This window comes from Bombus bifarius, unplaced genomic scaffold (genome assembly GCF_011952205.1).
Source record: "Bombus bifarius isolate JDL3187 unplaced genomic scaffold, Bbif_JDL3187 scf7180000009160_frag, whole genome shotgun sequence".
NCBI classification, from domain to species: Eukaryota; Metazoa; Arthropoda; class Insecta; order Hymenoptera; family Apidae; genus Bombus; species Bombus bifarius.
Genome location: NW_022884940.1, coordinates 1 through 17,978, shown reverse-complemented (window position 1 = coordinate 17,978; position 17,978 = coordinate 1). Strand labels below are relative to the sequence as shown.

Here is a 17,978-nt window from a genome sequence, read left to right as displayed (position 1 = left end):
CTATTTCTTTTTTCACGAGCGGTGGTTCGATCTTTACTATCGCGTTCATTAGGCGACTGATGTTGTAGATTTCCTTATTGTTCGGCTTTTGTTTAATGTCTAGGAAGAATAAGGATAACGGGTCTTTCGAGACTCTATGCCTTATATTACTTACGTTGATGACTTCGTGGCCGAGTTTTGAGAGTTCGTATTTGAGTTCGTCTATGTCTGCTGAGTGGTGTATGTTTCGTAGGACCACCCGGAAAGGCCTTTCCTGTTTGAGTTGGTAGGTGTGGAAGTTGGCGTTCAGGTTCCTGAGTGTCTTGGTGAGTTTTCTGTAAGCTTCTGGGTTCGTCGGCAGTATTTTTACTCTATTGTTGCTTATCTTAAGGTTATATTCCTCCTTGCTGGTATCTCTCTCTAGGGACCTGGTCATTGTCTGTATGTCAATGACGTCGTCCACAAATATTGGTGGGGGAGGGGGGATTCTCTGTGAGTGTTGGTTTGGTGGCGCTTCTACGATTTCCATGGCGTCGTTTGAGGATTCCAATACGGCGAATCTGTTGTGTGTGTTTATTTGCGTTGCTGTTTCTATTTTCCTTTTCTTTGTAGTATTAGCGTCGTTAGAGCGGTGAGTTCTGCTACACTTCTGCCACGGGGGGGGGGGGCTAGCTCGGGGTAGCTGCGAGTCTGCTCCGGAGAGCCTGGTCGCGGTTGTTGGGCCATCATCGAGCTAGTTAAGTCGGAATGAACAACTAGTCGTGAGGCTGTGAGGCTAGTATTCGGTTGGGGTTAGGTGCGTGGGATTTTCTTCTCCCTAAAGGGTAAGGGACACTTAGCTGTGTTCACTTTCGACGGTTGGGCGACACGTGTTGTTTTCGGACTACGCTGGGCACTAGAGACACGTCTGCACGCTTCGGCACTCCACAGCGAACTGCTCTATAAGATATGTGGGAGAACAATAGGTATTGTTAAGGAGACAATGCCCTTCGTTTGCTGATAAATTATCAATAAATTAAATTATATCTTTCCAAAACAGATAACAGGAAGCTAGATATTTAAGAAGCATCATAATCTGTTTGTTCGATAGAATCTTTGATTCTATTAGTTGTATGTTTTTAGTGACTCCTTATGGCCTGCTTCCTATGCTCGTAGCTGATAGAAGGAAGGTTGCTCAGTCTACAGCTATTTGCCGTTTCTTAGCCAAACAATATGACTTAACTGGAAAGACTGACTGGGCAAATCTTCATATTGATGCCACTGTTGATACTATTCATGATATTCGTCATAGTGAGTATCCAGTGCTGTTTTGCATAAATCTTATGAGAATCTTGATAACAGATAGTACATATCTGTTCAGGTATTTATTAGTTGAAATCCGATTTAATATTTGATTTAATCGAACGATACACGTATGTCAACAATACAAGACAAAGGATTAAAAAGGATTGTAATTCTATCTTCAGTATCATTTAAATTTCGCACAACACTGTATTCAAATTAGTATAACATTAGCGAAGAGTATTTAACTGAAAACAAATTTTCAGAAATTGCCGCCTTCCACTATGAGGAAGACGAGAAGGTCAAAGCTGCAAAACGCAAGGCTGCTGAAGAGACGCTGCCGTTCATTTTAGAACGTTTGGACCAGCAAGTGAAGGAAAATGACGGCTACTTCTACGATGGTACTCTCTCTTGGGCTGATTTAACATTCGTTGCTCTGCTCGTTATTTGAACTTTATGTACAAGTCTGATCTGATCGAGAATTACGAGAATCTGAAGCTGCTGGAGAAAAAGGTCCTCCTTCTGCCCAAGATCAAAAACTGGATTGAGAGACGCCCAGTTAGCGAATTCTAAACTTCACGATTGCTTATGGTTTTATAAGCGTTTAAAGATCGCGGTCTTAGTGTGTTGAGAGAATGAAGAACGAATCGTGTTGATGGAAGTTTGTATGGAATATACTGATTGCTTTTAACATTCATTAGTTCCAGTTATTAGCGATATTTTTGTCATTTAGTTAGGGTTTTCCCTTTAGATTACGTTGTGATAGAGAACTATTATTTGTGTATTCCTACAGAAACATACGAACTATATAAACTGTTGACACGATGTTGTGCTTTTGTATTATAGAGATAATAATAAAACCATCAAACAATCATTAATTATGTTTTTTATTATATTAATTAAGAATTGAAGATTACCTGCTTGGTGATCATGATAATATCGTATTTTACAAATGTTGAACAAAAAAAAATGTATGATTATTTTATTCAATACGTTATGAGGGTTGCTTTAAAAAAAATACGAGTTACATATTTCTTTGAAGAAAGCATGATTTTTATCGATACAATAATGTTCTTCTGTTATCGCTTTAAAGTTGAGTACTTCGTTGATTACACGAGAGAACTCGCCTACAGCAAACAAGATACGACCGTGTGTAAAGTAATTAATCTGTTTGCTCGTTGCTAGCTACACATAAGGCTTGCGTAAAAAAAATATGCATTTCAGTTCAGGCGGAGAATTATGTAGGAAGTCATTTTGTCGATCAATAACTTAGTTAATAAAAGATCAAATTTTCATGTACATAAATGTAAGTAACGTTCAAGTATTAATCATTACATACAATTTTTGTATAATTCGATATCGTGGTCACTTACATCTTACAAATGATATATAGATAATATTTATGACATACATTGGAGCTATCTTTTAGTTAACGCCATTTTTTCTTGTTTTCTCTGTACTTTTACTATTCTTCCAAAAATATCAAAGGATCGATGACTTCAAATTAAACTAGAATTGCTTCGGTATATTGTCAATCAATGGCTATTTGTATTCACATCTATATCAAAGGAAAACCGATTGCAAAATTAATTACCCTTGCAATTCCGCAATCTGAAACTATGTGTGATCGACCTTGAAGATGACAAATCTCAATGTTTGAAGTAGTACAAAAGGATGATAATTTAATTTCGCTTTATCAAACTGTACAAAATTTGTATACACATACAGAAAAAAAAAACGGAGTTCAAACATTAATCAACATGAATTATCGGTTATTATTGCTGAGTAATTATTAGGATTAGAGCTTTGGAGTATCGATCGTATCGAGTTTTAACTATCGGTTTCCGCAATTTATTGTTTTTCTAAATTATGTCTGAATGGTATCAGTTTTTGAATATTTTATAGTTTACACTCCAACATACTGACGTAAGCTATCGAAAATAATTGTAAATTATGCAATATCATTTTTTTTATATTTCATAATCTAAATTTCAATCTATTTTTTGTATTTAACATCCCTTTTTTTATTGTTCGTGTTCCGTCTTGTACGTTCTTCAAAAAATCTTAATTTGTTTTTAGATAAAATCTTGTGTGAATTTACAAAAAATACGATTCTTCGTTTAATTTTTTTCCCTTATTGTCTTTGCATATTTGGAGTTTAAACGCGTTTTAAGTACGTTCTTTTTTTTTAATATGATTACGTAGAATTCTTATTCTGAATAAATTATTTGTTTCCGCTTCATAACTGTTTCTAAATTACAGTGCATTTAATCTTTAAATGCACAGTAACATTTTATACTTTTTACGTTCTAAGGAATTTTCAGGATCGGATAAAAATTAAATTACAGTAATGGTAATACTCAATATTAATGTCAGACGTGGATACTTCACTGTTTTGTATAATAATTTGTTATCTTGGCATCGATCAAGGTATTTAATATACAAAGCGTACAGATTAATAAGAATTTTAATTAATCCTTCTTCTATAGTATTCACCGTTCTTTTCGAGCTCGTACCATTTCAAATAGACTTTCGAATAGATTTCAAAGATTTGTCTGTTCAAATAAAACGCGATCTTTTTTATTTCCAGATCAGTCGTCCCGTTACTGTTCCGTTGTTTCCAACAGATTGCAGATTCGTTTAAAAAACATTTGTAACGAAAAACAAACCCACTCGCAGAAATGTTATTCAATATCGCATTTATAACTTTCATAGACATCCTCCTCTCATTGCTATCATTGTAAACAGATTGAAACTTCGTTTGCAAACACTCGCGATTAAAAAAAAAAAAGAAGAATTAATCTTAAACAATTTTATCTTGTGTTCCATTTATAATTTTCATAATTGTCTTCCCGACGTTGTATCATTTTAAATGGCTTTTTTCTATCCATCTATGTTCCAGCGAGATCAACGGTCCTAATTACTAAATTGCACGATGTGTTCATACAAATTCACTTTTTATGAACGCGATGAAACGAAATGAAACCTAAGTAGAGATTTGTTTTCTCATCAAGTATAACGAGTTTTATACTTTGGATAGATTGCCTCGTTGTGAGAAGGTCTTAATCGTTTATAATTGCGATTAAGTAATTGCAATAAGTCATATTTTTAAGAAACGTTCTCACATGCTGTCACACACTCTAATTAGAAAAGGATCATGAAACATTCGGTTTATGATATTATTTGTTTGTAAATCTTCCTGCTTCCGGAAACTTTTTTAAATATGAAAATATTTATATACAAAATTAAATATTTTTTTCAATATCAACACTTCTTGCGTTTATGTTGTCCTAGTCAGAATTATATTATTTCGTGTATCCTGTTGCTTTTTATACGATAGTCCTCCCGTTGGCCGCGGATTCGTTATCAAGCCTGAGGCCCTCGTCACTAGTGTAACTATCGACAATAAAGGTACCCCACGCGCGACCGGACGATGGAGAACTTCAACGCAGAACCGCTACCTCCCGCAAGCCCTCCCCGGGAGGGCGCCTCGAGCTCGGACTCGGAGATTCAGACTCGACATATATATTATTATATATATTATATATACTATTATATCTATATAATATATGTATTTATATCTAAAAATATACGTACAAATATATCTATTTAAAAAAATAAAGTTGACCGTCATATATCGCCAATAATATCGCGTGCGTATAAAGAAACTAATTACATTTAATTCCTTTTTTACATTTATTTACTTTTTATTATTATTTTTTTCACAACTAATTACATTTAATTATTACATTTACATACATTTAACTATTATTACATACATTTACATACATTTAATTATTATTTTTTCATAATTATATCTCGTTTGAAATATTTTTCGACATAATTAATTGTTTCAAAAACACATATTCCAGCCTTCTAAATGATTTATTTTGCGTATTATACGAATTATTCCATCTATAAATAAATTGTTCTCTCTACGCACAAACACGCACACAGTCTGTTAATTACACGAGTTAATTGTAACATTTTTCTCGATAAGTTGACAGAGCAAGGAAAATGAGCGACGAACATACCTACAAACTAATCTACTTCAATGCCCGTGGTCGTGCCGAACATATACGGTACATATTTGCATATACTGGCATCGAGTATACCGACGAGAGGATCCCCGAAGAACTCTGGCCTGAATACAAGGATTGTAAGCGTGAAGAATCGATTTTTACTTTCATCGTTCAACTCTCAGGTATCTACCATTTACTCAAACTTTTCTGTATATAAAACTTTCGTTTCACGTGCAGGCTAAACTTACTTAAAGTAAAATTTCATACGGAATAAAGTCGAACTTTTCATTAAGTTTTGCTTCCGTAATATCGTGTTTATCGAATACCAACTTAATTCACTTACGATTCTCGAATTTTTGTGTTGCAATCTTTATTGTTTTCAATGAATCGAAGCATTTCGAATATTTTGAGAAAACCGTAAATAGGTGACTTAAAATAGGAATACAAAAATACTTCTACGTTTCTCGTTAATTTAAAAACTTTTTAGGACTTGTCGGAAAAAAAGGATAAAAAATTGAAATCAGTTCGGAAATGAACAAGAACATAGCTAAAAAGTCGAAAGAACAAAGCAGACATAAAATTCGATCTTCTGTTGCGACATTTCTATCGTAAATGGTATAATAAAAGTTTTACGCAGCATAGTCTTCGATATAATCTTATATGTCGCTTGCAAATAGAGAAACAAAAAATCAACGTAAGTCTGTAAATCAATCCTGTCGGTGTAAAACACAAAATTACGTTCGCAATAGACATTCGATTTATATTCCTTGCATTTCAATTTTCATTACAAGAACCGTGTACATTTTCTAATATTTTTTCCGTGTCTGGTATTATCTTTTATCCTTGATTTTAAAAACTTTAGGTTCTTCCCAACAGTCAAAAACACGCGATACCCTGTCCATCGTAATCGTAAGAAAAGAAAAAAAGGAGAAAGAAGACATTTCTGTATTTCTTTACTAGGCCATGTTGATTAAAACCGAAATGATTTCGATTCATCTATTCACAAGAACGCAACGGCCTCGGAAGCTGTGTTGTGATTTCCTATCGATCGTTTCCCTCTACACAGTGTTCATATGAGCCATGTTTGTTCTTAGCAATGCCTTATAAAAAGCTGCCTGCGCTGGAGATAGACGGGAAACCGGTAGCGCAGAGTAACGCTGTGGCGCGATACTTGGCGAGGAAGTACGATCTAATGGGAAAGAACGAATGGGATGCGATGATATGCGACGTGCTCGTCGATACTCTTGGAGATTTGAAGCAAGGTGAGTAACTGATGAGATGACTTTGCATTTGTCTCACCACAGAGACAGACGTTCAAGAATTCATTGTGAAAAGACGAGTACAAACAAGATACGTATGTCTTTCCGTTAAGCGAATGTTACAGTTTGTTTGCAAAAGTCAGTTTTTAGATTATAGAATCGTAGATAGAATTTAGAGGATAGAAACTTTTAGTAGTCACTTTTAGTTTAGTAAATTCTTATCGACAATAAGCAGACTACGTTATGATACAACGATTCCAACTGAAGATTTCTATCGACATCACGAATTCGATGGCTTCCAAAAATCGTGTCTTTACACCGCCAACGTAACGTCACGCCAGTCGAATCGAAAAATTATTACTAGACAGAGAAGGTGAACAATAAACGAGGTAAATAGGCTACCGATTGAATAATATCATAACGATCGTATCTCTGGTTTTTGCTTGTCTTTTATATTTGTTTCAAATGTATAAAATATAATCGTATCGATATCGTCCACGATTAAAGCCATCCATCCGCCATCGACGAGGAACGAACGATTATATTTTATCATTTATGCGAATCCTTCTCTTCTCTTCTTTCTCTATTTACGCCCCTCGCCTTGCTTCGTACCGCCGATGATTCACAATTCGATGCACCTGAACAGCTGGAACGTCGCAGATTTTTCCGTACGATAACAAACGTGTTTTTGATGGCCTGCTTTAAACCGTGACGATCGCCATGACGTGCATCAATTGTCGAATGATGTAGTGCGACGATACTCCTACGCAACTTTTTTTTACGCTGTTTTTTCCTCTATTTTTTCTTCCTGTGTGTTATCACATGATCATGAGATACCTGTATAGAAGATGCAAAGAGTCTGTGAAGAATTTACAGATATTTAAGATTATCATAATGTTTAAGCAAAAGCTAAGACGCAAAATATTGCTCAAGATGTAATTATGTAATATTTACTCAATTTCTAGAAGACTGTTTATATCTTGTTGTTATTCTTGATATGGAGATAAATATAGTATACTTTATTAAGACCTAGATAAAAGACTTTTTTCTCGTTTCTCTTCTCTTACTTAATCACTAAGAGTTATATAACGTTTATTCGATAATTCTGCTTCTCCTGACCTTTCCACAAATGGTTGTTTATATCTCGACATTCTTGGTACTTTTAATCAAATTTTAATAACAGTACTTTACTCGTCAGAAGTAAATAAAAAAGCTCTAAGTAGAAGCAAGGATTTACTTACCTTTCCTTTCTCGAATCTCAGTTAGCAATGTTGTTCCTCTTGAAAGATTTTCCAAGTTTCCAAGACAATTTCCACGCTGGTAACATTGTATATATTTCAAGTATCGTGAACCACAGGAACTTGTTGAGGCAATATTGAAGAAAGCAAAGAGAATGAAGAAATTGTAGGAACTATGAGAGGCTACTCCTTCTTTCACAACTTATTTTCTCTTCGTTTGGGGGGAAAAACACAAATGAACGTAACGGTTGGTTTCAGCTATCTGCTACTATCGCATGGAGGAGAATCCTGAAAAGAAGGAAGCGAGGAAGAATCAACTTTTGAACGAAACAATACCATTTTACTTGACTAAATTCGACCAGATTATTGGCGAAAATGAAGGATATATCATTCCTTCTACCGTAAGATTTTTTATCCAAATTTAATGTTAAAATTTTTAGTCTTTGTGCAAACTGGGCCATGTTGTCCATAAAAAATTATTGAAACTTTGTTGCGACAAGACAGCTTTAATTGTTGAGAGCAGAGTGTATCTTTAAAATTCATTCCTGTTAGTTTATGTACAAATGAATTTGCCAAGATTTTCACCTTTAAGATAATTATTCATGTATCTTCCTCATCAAGTTTGATAGAAATTATTACTATCGTAATCAAAGCAAAGATTAAGATATGTAAAATCATTTCTCTGGATATGACACTCTTGTTTAATGAGTGATAAATGATACCATTCGAAATATCATATTTATATAATATATAATGATACTTATAAGTGTAATCACTTAAGTACAGATATCTGAATTTTTCTCACCGTCACTGACATAGATACGTATTATCGTTCCTTAGATTACTTGACCAGTTTATTTCTTTCATCACTGTGTTATTATATAATAATAATAAATAGTCACATTAAATTAATTTAGTATGATTATGTTGTTTAATAATACGTGTTTCATTGCAAAATATTTAGTTAAAATGTGTATCGAATCGTTGTAATTCCAAAGATGTCAATTGATGTAATGTAATAATAAAGTATAAAGTATAATAAAGTATAAAGTATAATAAAGTATAAAGTATAATTTCGTCTGTGGTATAATCTTTCTATTCCATTTTGTTACGTCGCACCGCGAGCAATATGGCAACCAGATGTCACCGGATACTCGCAGCGTATCCTCCATAGTTTCAAGTACCTTCCATAAATCTCATAGATTTCCTAGAAAAGGTCCTTCAAACCAAACAAACGTCTGTTTCCGAAGAATTTCTAAAGACTATTGTCTACCCCGACTGGACAAGGGAAAGTTAGTTTTTCTCACGTATGCTGCAACTTTCCTCCCACTAACCACTTTCTCTCGAGGGCGGTTAAGACCCTTCGTTAACCAATTAACAACGAAGCCACTTCCTTCACTCTCCTAACTAAAATCGTCACCAACAAATCCGATGGTCCCGTGCGCTAGACACACCCATCCTTAGCTTTCCTCCGAGACAGCATCGTCTCCCAAGACAGTTCTGATTTCACATCCTTCGAACGGTCAATATCCTTCCACCGGGTAGGACACACCCACAGATCAGTCACTCATTCATCTCGTACATATTCTCAACGCGAGAATTGATTGTAATTTCAACAAATAAATAAAAAAAAAAAATCTCGTACATACGCACCAGCGTAACTGCCTTCGTTATAAGTTGTTGGAATAAACGGTGAAATATAACTTACTATACTGTGTCATATTCATTTAACCACCTCTTATCTTAACCGAAACAGGGGAACGACTACTTCGCGGCGTCGATTCACCGAATCGTAGCGAGAATTTACGCCTCTCGCTACTGCGACTGCGTCTCTCCGCGAACGGTCGTAACACATTGATCGACAGAAGTACTAAACTCTAATAACATAAATTTATATATTTTCTATTTCCCAGCCACCAGTTTTATAGATTTTTCTATCTTCTGTACTACTTTTATCCCTTTTATTTTTTCTTACATGAGATTATTGTAAATTTAATATCATTTGTTCGCAATATTTGTTATTTATCTTTCATTGAATTTGAAATTTCGCGCTTCAATGTTGTGTGTTGTTCGTCGTTTTATCGAACGATGTTTATCGAATTAGTTTATGAATACATACATAATCATTAAAGAATCTATAAACCTTACTAGTTTGTTTTTACTAAGTTTTGTTACAGAAAACATGTTCTCATAAATTTTCAACTTTAATTTATGGAAATTTATTAACCTTAAACTATAAAATCATTCAATGAGTCTTTCCGGATGTTTTTATGTAGTCATAATTTCACATATCAGCACAGCTCCACCAATAGGATAAGAGTTACGTGGAAGCAACAGGGGGGAAGAAGAACATATAGAGATCTAAAGGTTATTTTTGTCTCATTCAAGTTTCTGTTAACCGGCTTGGAAATTTCCTGTGCTTGTTTCGACTTTGAAGTCTTAAAAAAAAAATTGTAAGTAAATAGTATATATATAGTATATATATCCTGAGTCAAAGTTTCTCTTTATAAATAATAAACCGTTTAAAAACTATATTTTGTATGTTTTTTCCTTATTCATAATTAAATAATAAATATGAAATACTTCTACAGAAAGCCGACATCCTTCAATTAACCGAACAGCAGATGATTTAAAAATTAGTAGTTGAAAGAAATAAATGTTATTACATGTTCATAATTGATCGATAAATTTAAATATACAATTAGAAAATGTTTCTTCTTTATTGATAACTAAATAATACAGATAAGATACAAGATACTTGTACGAAAAGTCGGCGCGTCGTTCAATTAACGGAACAGCAGAGGATTTGAAAATTAGTAGTTGAAAGAAATAAATGTTATCATATGTTCATAATTGATCGATAAATTTAAGTATGCAATTAGAAAATGTTTCTTATGTTTGGAAAAATATATAATCACTGCTGAATGTTTTGTAGTTACGAAAGTTGCATACAAACATACATTGTACATACGACTAGTAATGGTACTAAATTACTGTTAGAGGGTCTTGGGTGTATAGAACCATATGGTTAAATTAATACTAGAGATAACGAATCGCGCGAATGTAATTAATATTTTGAAGTGCGTTGTTTGCATTAATTGATAGTTTTCTTATAAACTTTTTTATAAACAATTTCATTGCTATAGAAAAAAGATATGCTGCCGGTAATATGTCTATCCTACTTAAATAGAAAGTGCAATATTTTGTTATAATATTTGGCGCAAGTTTATACATTATTACATCCAAAAATAATATTCTTTTTATATCTAAGCTATATTAAAATATAAAGATACAAATAGCTATGCGAGTAGTTAGTAGTTGATGCTTTTTACTTAAATTGTCTTATACTTCATAATTTGTAATAATATAATTCTTGTCATCAATGATTCTTCGTTTTTACTTTGTATATATTATACTTCCAGGAAGATGCCGCTCTATAAATTGACTTACTTCCCAGTTACGGCATTGGCAGAACCAATCCGTTCTTCTTCAGCTATGCTAGTATTCCATTTGAAGATGAACGTATCAAAAAGGACGTCTGGCCAGAAATAAAGCCCTGTAAGCTTAAAATTTAAAGAAGTTCTGTTTCTTAAATCTCATCTTTCCTAATTTAACTAAAGTAGCTAAATAAAGTAGAACACAATTATGCAGAGTATAACAGAGATTATTGTTTACTCTCCATTGCTCTATAAGATATGTGGGAGAACAATAGGTATTGTTAAGGAGACAATGCCCTTTGTTTGCTGTTAAATTATCAATAAATTAAATTATATCTTTCCAAAACAGATAACAGGAAGCTAGATATTTAAGAAGCATCATAATCTGTTTGTTCGATAGAATCTTTGATTCTATTAGTTGTATGTTTTTAGTGACTCCTTATGGCCTGCTTCCTATGCTCGTAGCTGATAGAAGGAAGGTTGCTCAGTCTACAGCTATTTGCCGTTACTTAGCCAAACAATATGACTTAACTGGAAAGACTGACTGGGCAAATCTTCATATTGATGCCACTGTTGATACTATTCATGATATTCGTCATAGTGAGTATCCAGTGCTGTTTTGCATAAATCTTATGAGAATCTTGATAACAGATAGTACATATCTGTTCAGGTATTTATTAGTTGAAATCCGATTTAATATTTGATTTAATCGAACGATACACGTATGTCAACAATACAAGACAAAGGATTAAAAAGGATTGTAATTCTATCTTCAGTATTTAACTGAAAACAAATTTTCAGAAATTGCCGCCTTCCAGTATGAGGAGGACGAGAAGGTCAAAGCTGCAAAACGCAAGGCTGCTGAAGAGACGCTGCCGTTCATTTTAGAACGTTTGGACCAGCAAGTGAAGGAAAATGACGGCTACTTCTACGATGGTACTCTCTCTTGGGCTGATTTAACATTCGTTGCTCTGCTCGATTATTTGAACTTTATGTACAAGTCTGATCTGATCGAGAATTACGAGAATCTGAAGCTGCTGGAGAAAAAGGTCCTCCTTCTACCCAAGATCAAAAACTGGATTGAGAGACGCCCAATTAGCGAATTCTAAACTTCACGATTGCTTATGGTTTTATAAGCGTTTAAAGATTGCTGTTGTCACGGTGGTCGTGAGAACGCAACGAAAGGATGGTTATGCCTCACATACCTTGGTCAGCAAAATGATGGCTAAGCAGTAATAGAAACCCTATGTGACCGGCATCCAGCGATAGCCCCTCCACAGGAGCCGGGTCCTTGATATAAAAAAGTACCTCTCGAGTCGTTGTAAGAACATTCTTTTCTGTGCTGTTTGACCATTCTGTATTGTTACTCTGTCAGTGTTCAATAAATTTTCTAATAACAATCAAAATTTAAGTACGAATTTCTCACCTTGCGTGCGGAACGTGAAATTACCCCGAATCGACGTGACAAAATTGGCGATCCTGCCAGGATCCATTCATCGCATCAAGAGGAAACTTCAACGGGAACTCTACGGATTCTACAGCGAAGGACCACGGTCACCTCCTTGATCAAAAGAAGGATCTGCAAAGAATCTCGGTAAGCTGGCTTTCGTACATTATCGAAACCGTAAGCCTGAAATACGTTCTGAAGATAGTGACTCTTCTTCCGCCGAAAGTGTCATATTTCTCAGCATGAACCCAACTGACAAGAGTACCGCTAAACAAAACGAACTAATCGCTACCCTGATTGAACAATTTGAAAGCCTAACTCACGAGTTTAGAAGCTTTAGAAACAGCACCGATCAAAACATTAAAAACATAAAAGAATTTGCGGAAACTAGCGATAGAAATCGCTCTAAAGAAATACGCGATCTTGCAAAAACCATGGAAATAAAATACGACACCGAGACTGACCAGTCGCAAATAAACGCCCATTTAGAAACCGCTGCTGATAACGTAACGGATGACGAAACTGACGGACCGAACACGTCACAAAGACCACGAGCCGCATCTAGCCGCGCCGCGATTAAACCAATAAACAACTGCAACGAAGATCGAGGGCTCGAGGCAGATAAGGCCATACGAACTGTCGAGACACTACGTGGTCAAGATGACGTAGGCGTTGAAGATTTCATCTTATCGGTCCGCAAAGCAAGAGCTAGGTGCAAGGCAAGTGACAGAGAGCTATTATTAGATCTCATACTGATCGAAAAGATTACCGACAACGCGAAACGAAACATACGATATCTAAAAATCAACTCGTTCGAAGACTTATATTCATGCTTAAGACAACACGTATTAACACCAACAACTATTAGCAACTGTAGGGACAAATTAAAGAATTTAAAACAAGGGGCAACAGAAAGTGTACAATCTTTTGACTCCAGATTCCGACAACAGCTAAACGAATTAAATTATGCAGTCCAAAACGAAAACCGCACACCAACAGAACGACGCGTAGCTATAGATATTGAAGAACGCGAAGCACTTAAAACATATTTGCTCAACTTACGATACGAGATAGGACAGATGGTGGTATCTAGCGATCCAAAGAACCTGAACCTTGCCCAACGACTAGCAGCTGATAGAGAACAATGGTTACGAGAAGCAAATCGTGTTGCCAACCGCCCAAAGAATCAATCTCACAACATTACATTAGTATCCAAGCGAACTACTACCGATTCACAGCCACAAACTTCTGCTCAGCTACCTAGCCGACCATTAGACGACCGCATGAAACCGAAGTGTCCAAAGTGTTTACGAATTGGACACACAGCCGAAAAATGCTACTCTCGAAATTTTCCATTTGCCAGCCAAGGAAAGATTCCACCTCGAGTAAACCAAACAACGGAGAACCCAGAGGAAGCTTACCTCGAGTTAACTGCACCACCACCGGAAGATTACTATCAATCGTACTGCAACGAAGAGACGGAGGAAGAGCCAGATTCCTCATCGATACCGGAGCAGGAATCAACCTTATAAAAGAAAAAGCCTCACTAAACGTCCAAACTTCTAACCCAAAAACCTTCCTAATGGGAAGTGACAAACATACCACTAACAAAATTTGCAACTTAACCATGCTCAAGAAAAATCATCAATTCTACGTAGTCCCTAACAACTTTCCCCTAATCGAAGATGGAATAATCGGACTCCCATTCCTTACAAAGTATCAATACAGCGTCACTAACAATAAACTAACCTTGGACGAAATTATATTACCATTCCAGGAAACCGATAGCAAGATAAGACCAGGCGAAACTCTAATCTCAGCCCAATACATCGAAGGAAAGCCCACAACAGTATGTTTCATCAACACTGGTAAGCAAATCTGTCACATTACAAACGAAATAAAGAAACCCGATAAACTAAGCCAAATTAATAAATTCGCACAAATAATACGTACCAAACATATTGATCCAGAACTTCGAGAACCCCTTGAGAAAATCCTCATCAATTACTTAGACGTTTTTAATATGGAAACAGACTCATTACCATGTACCAACTTGACAGAACATACAATCACACTCAAGACAGACAAACCTATAAACATCAAATCTTATAGACCGCCCGAATGTCATAAAAAGGAAATCGAGACTCAAATCAACGACATGTTAGACAAACAAATCATAGAACCATCGGACAGTCCATATAACGCACCAATTTGGGTAGTTCCAAAAAAATTAGATGCATCAGGCAAACAAAAATGGAGAATCGTTATAGATTTTAGAAAATTAAACGAGCAAACAGACCAAGACGCGTATCCTTTACCAAATTCGGACGAAATACTCGAGCACTTAGGCAAAGCTAAATTTTTCTCGGCCCTAGACCTCTCGTCAGGATTTCACCAGATACCTATGGAGCAAAATTCCAAAAGATATACTGCATTCTCAACCCCACAAGGTCACTTCCACTATAATCGCATGCCCTTCGGCCTTAAAAACGCACCGGCGACGTTTCAACGTATGATGGATACCGCGCTACGGGGGTTAATAGGAAATAACTGTTTCGTATACCTGGATGACATTATAATATTCGGGAGCACCATCCAAGAACATAACCGAAATCTAGCCATTATACTAGACAGACTACAAAATTTAGGATTAAAAATACAACCGGACAAATGCGAATTTTTGAAACCGGAATTAGAATACTTAGGACACGTAGTAACAAAGGAAGGAGTAAAGCCTAATCCCAAAAAGATTCAAGCCGTGAAAGACTTTAAAACACCAAAGACCGCGACCCACATAAAGTCATTCTTAGGACTCGTTGGATACTATAGAAAATTTATACGTAATTTTTCTAAAATCGCAAAACCATTGACAGATCTCACAAAAAAGGACACTCCATTCTACTGGACCGATAGACAACAACTTGCATTTGACACACTAAAACAAAAACTCTGCGAAGCCCCTGTACTACAATATCCAGACTTTGACAAAACATTCACATTAACAACAGACGCAAGTAACGAAGGGTTAGGAGCAATACTCTCCCAAGACGGACATCCATGCTGTTATATATCCCGAACTTTGAACCCTCCTGAAAAGAATTATTCCACAACCGAGAAAGAGTTATTAGCAATAGTATGGTCAATCAAAAGACTAAGACAATACCTACTTGGTAGAAAATTTAAAATTCAAAGCGATCATCAAGCCTTGAAATGGTTAAAGAATGTTAAAGACCCCTCATCGAGACTCATGCGATGGCGTTTGAGACTCGAGGAGTACGATTATGAAATCGAATACAAAAAAGGAAAAGAAAATACAGCTGCAGATGCTCTATCCCGATTGTATCCTATCACTAATGAAGAAATCCAACCCAATGTAGAAAACCCGGACTATTATGACGAGTATATAGACTGGAAAATCAATATCACCCCAGCTCCGATAACCCAAAAACCTAACAGACCACACTTTAAACAAATTACAAAGACCGAACTGGGAGACTTTAACGAACAGCATTGGTTGCGTCAATTAACCAAACACTTTATTAAACACCGAACCGGACGCTTACAAATAGGAATAAACGACAATAGCTTCAGCACGTTAGAAAAGGTAAATATTCAACTTCAACTCATGCTAAGGTTTCTAACAACTAGATTCCCTCAAATTAATTACGAATTAATTAATAACGAACAAAAACAAACGATACTACGCGAAAATCATAACGAATTAGTAGGACACTTAGGTATACACCGCACCGTGAAACGAATACAAGAGCACCATCACTGGACAAACCTAGAACAAGACGTTACAGAATTCATACAAAACTGCGAAACCTGCCAACGAGAAAAGCTAAATCGTATCAGGGCCAAGGAACAACCTATGATAACTGACACACCGCTTAATCCTAATGACAAAATCGCAATGGACATATTCGGACCTCTCACCAAAACCAAACGGAGCAATCAGTTTATCCTGTCTATCCAAGATCAATTAACCAAATATCTCATCCTCATACCCTTAAAAGACCAAACAGCCAACTCAATCATTAACGAACTTTTGGATCACTATGTGTACATATTTTCCGCACCAAAAAGTATTCTGTCGGACATGGGACGAAATTTCGTATGTAAATTGATGGACACATTTGAAAGGGCTTTCAAAATCCGACACATAAAAACCACTTCTTTCCATCCACAATCTAACGGATCCCTTGAACGAACGCATGCCGTAGTAAAGGACCTTATTCGAACTTGTACGACCGACCGACAGAACGACTGGGATGAAAACTTAAAATTAATATGCATGGGATATAATACTTCAGTACACGAGACGACCGGACATACCCCATTCTAACTAACATTTGGACGACAAGCTAACATGCCATCCTCAATATCAACCACTCCTAGCCTAACCAGAGAACAATTGTTTAACCTCTGGAAAAATCGACACAACGCCTATATAGCTAAATCAAGACGAGTTACCGAATCTAACAAAAAGCGATACCAGAGGGATCAAATGCGAAAAATTATTAAAACACAGACGATATTCCGAGTAAAAGATAAAGTATGGGTACATAACGATCACAAAACTAACAAGCTAGACCACGAATGGCTAGGACCTGCAGAAATCCTCTCATTCAATCCACCCACCTATCTTATCGAATATTCCAACGGTCACACGCAAAGAATCCACGGTAACAGGCTAAAACCCTACCTTTCAGGAAGAAGACCATAATATGGATCATCATAACACTCGAGTACATTAGAAGCGATCTAGAAGTAAAACCATTGAATTACGCCAACATATTCCTGGAACACATTGACAATTGCTATCTGTACAACGAACAAATAGATATCACCCTTATAGTAGGCCTTAACGATCCAATTGACCAAGTTAATAGATTACAACGCGTAATAGATTTAATAGACCGTCAATGTAAACCACCTTGCGCTTACATACCAGAAATAAGCAGCCTAAAATTTAAGTACAGAAATCTTCAAAACCTGACTCGGCAACTCAAATTATTATTGCGTTATAAAAGCAAACGCGGATTGCTCAATGTCATAGGCTCAGTATCCAAAACTTTATTCGGAACTCTCGACGAAAACGATTTAGAACTCATTAACAAGAACATCGGTACATTATTTGATTCCAACAATAAAATAAAAACAATTCTTAGTAACCAAACCGCACTCATCAAACGCGTGCTAGACAATACCAAAACAAATCAACTTGAAAACTTAGCCAACGATATACACAAGATTGAAAACCACAATGAAAAAAACGAAATATTAGTCTCCCTATTAATTCAAACCGAATC

At 35.8% G+C, this 17,978-nt stretch overlaps 1 protein-coding gene, 1 long non-coding RNA gene and 2 pseudogenes across 3 annotated transcripts; 3 read left to right on the top strand and 1 right to left on the bottom strand.

The window, feature by feature from the left end:
- Nucleotides 1–1,076: 1,076 nt before the first annotated feature.
- On the top strand, nt 1,077–1,952 carry LOC117214118 (annotated as a pseudogene).
- Nucleotides 1,953–5,298: 3,346 nt separating this feature from the next.
- LOC117214120 (hematopoietic prostaglandin D synthase-like) lies at nt 5,299–6,645 on the top strand (the record flags this gene model as incomplete). Its single annotated transcript, XM_033459957.1, has 2 exons — nt 5,299–5,419; nt 6,377–6,645. Coding segments are annotated over 2 exons (297 nt in total), but the record flags the coding sequence as incomplete, so codon positions are not given.
- Nucleotides 6,646–6,853: 208 nt separating this feature from the next.
- On the bottom strand, nt 6,854–7,535 carry LOC117214121. 2 transcript variants are annotated; one of them, XR_004488789.1, is made up of 2 exons: nt 7,496–7,535; nt 6,854–7,400 (listed from the first exon to the last, which is right to left on the bottom strand). It is a non-coding gene; the product is annotated as an uncharacterized LOC117214121 (long non-coding RNA). The 2 variants fall into 2 exon arrangements; XR_004488788.1 differs by having other exon boundaries at nt 6,854–7,378; nt 7,496–7,534.
- A 3,670-nt stretch (nt 7,536–11,205) lies between these two features.
- Nucleotides 11,206–12,387, top strand: LOC117214119 (annotated as a pseudogene).
- Nucleotides 12,388–17,978: the final 5,591 nt, after the last annotated feature.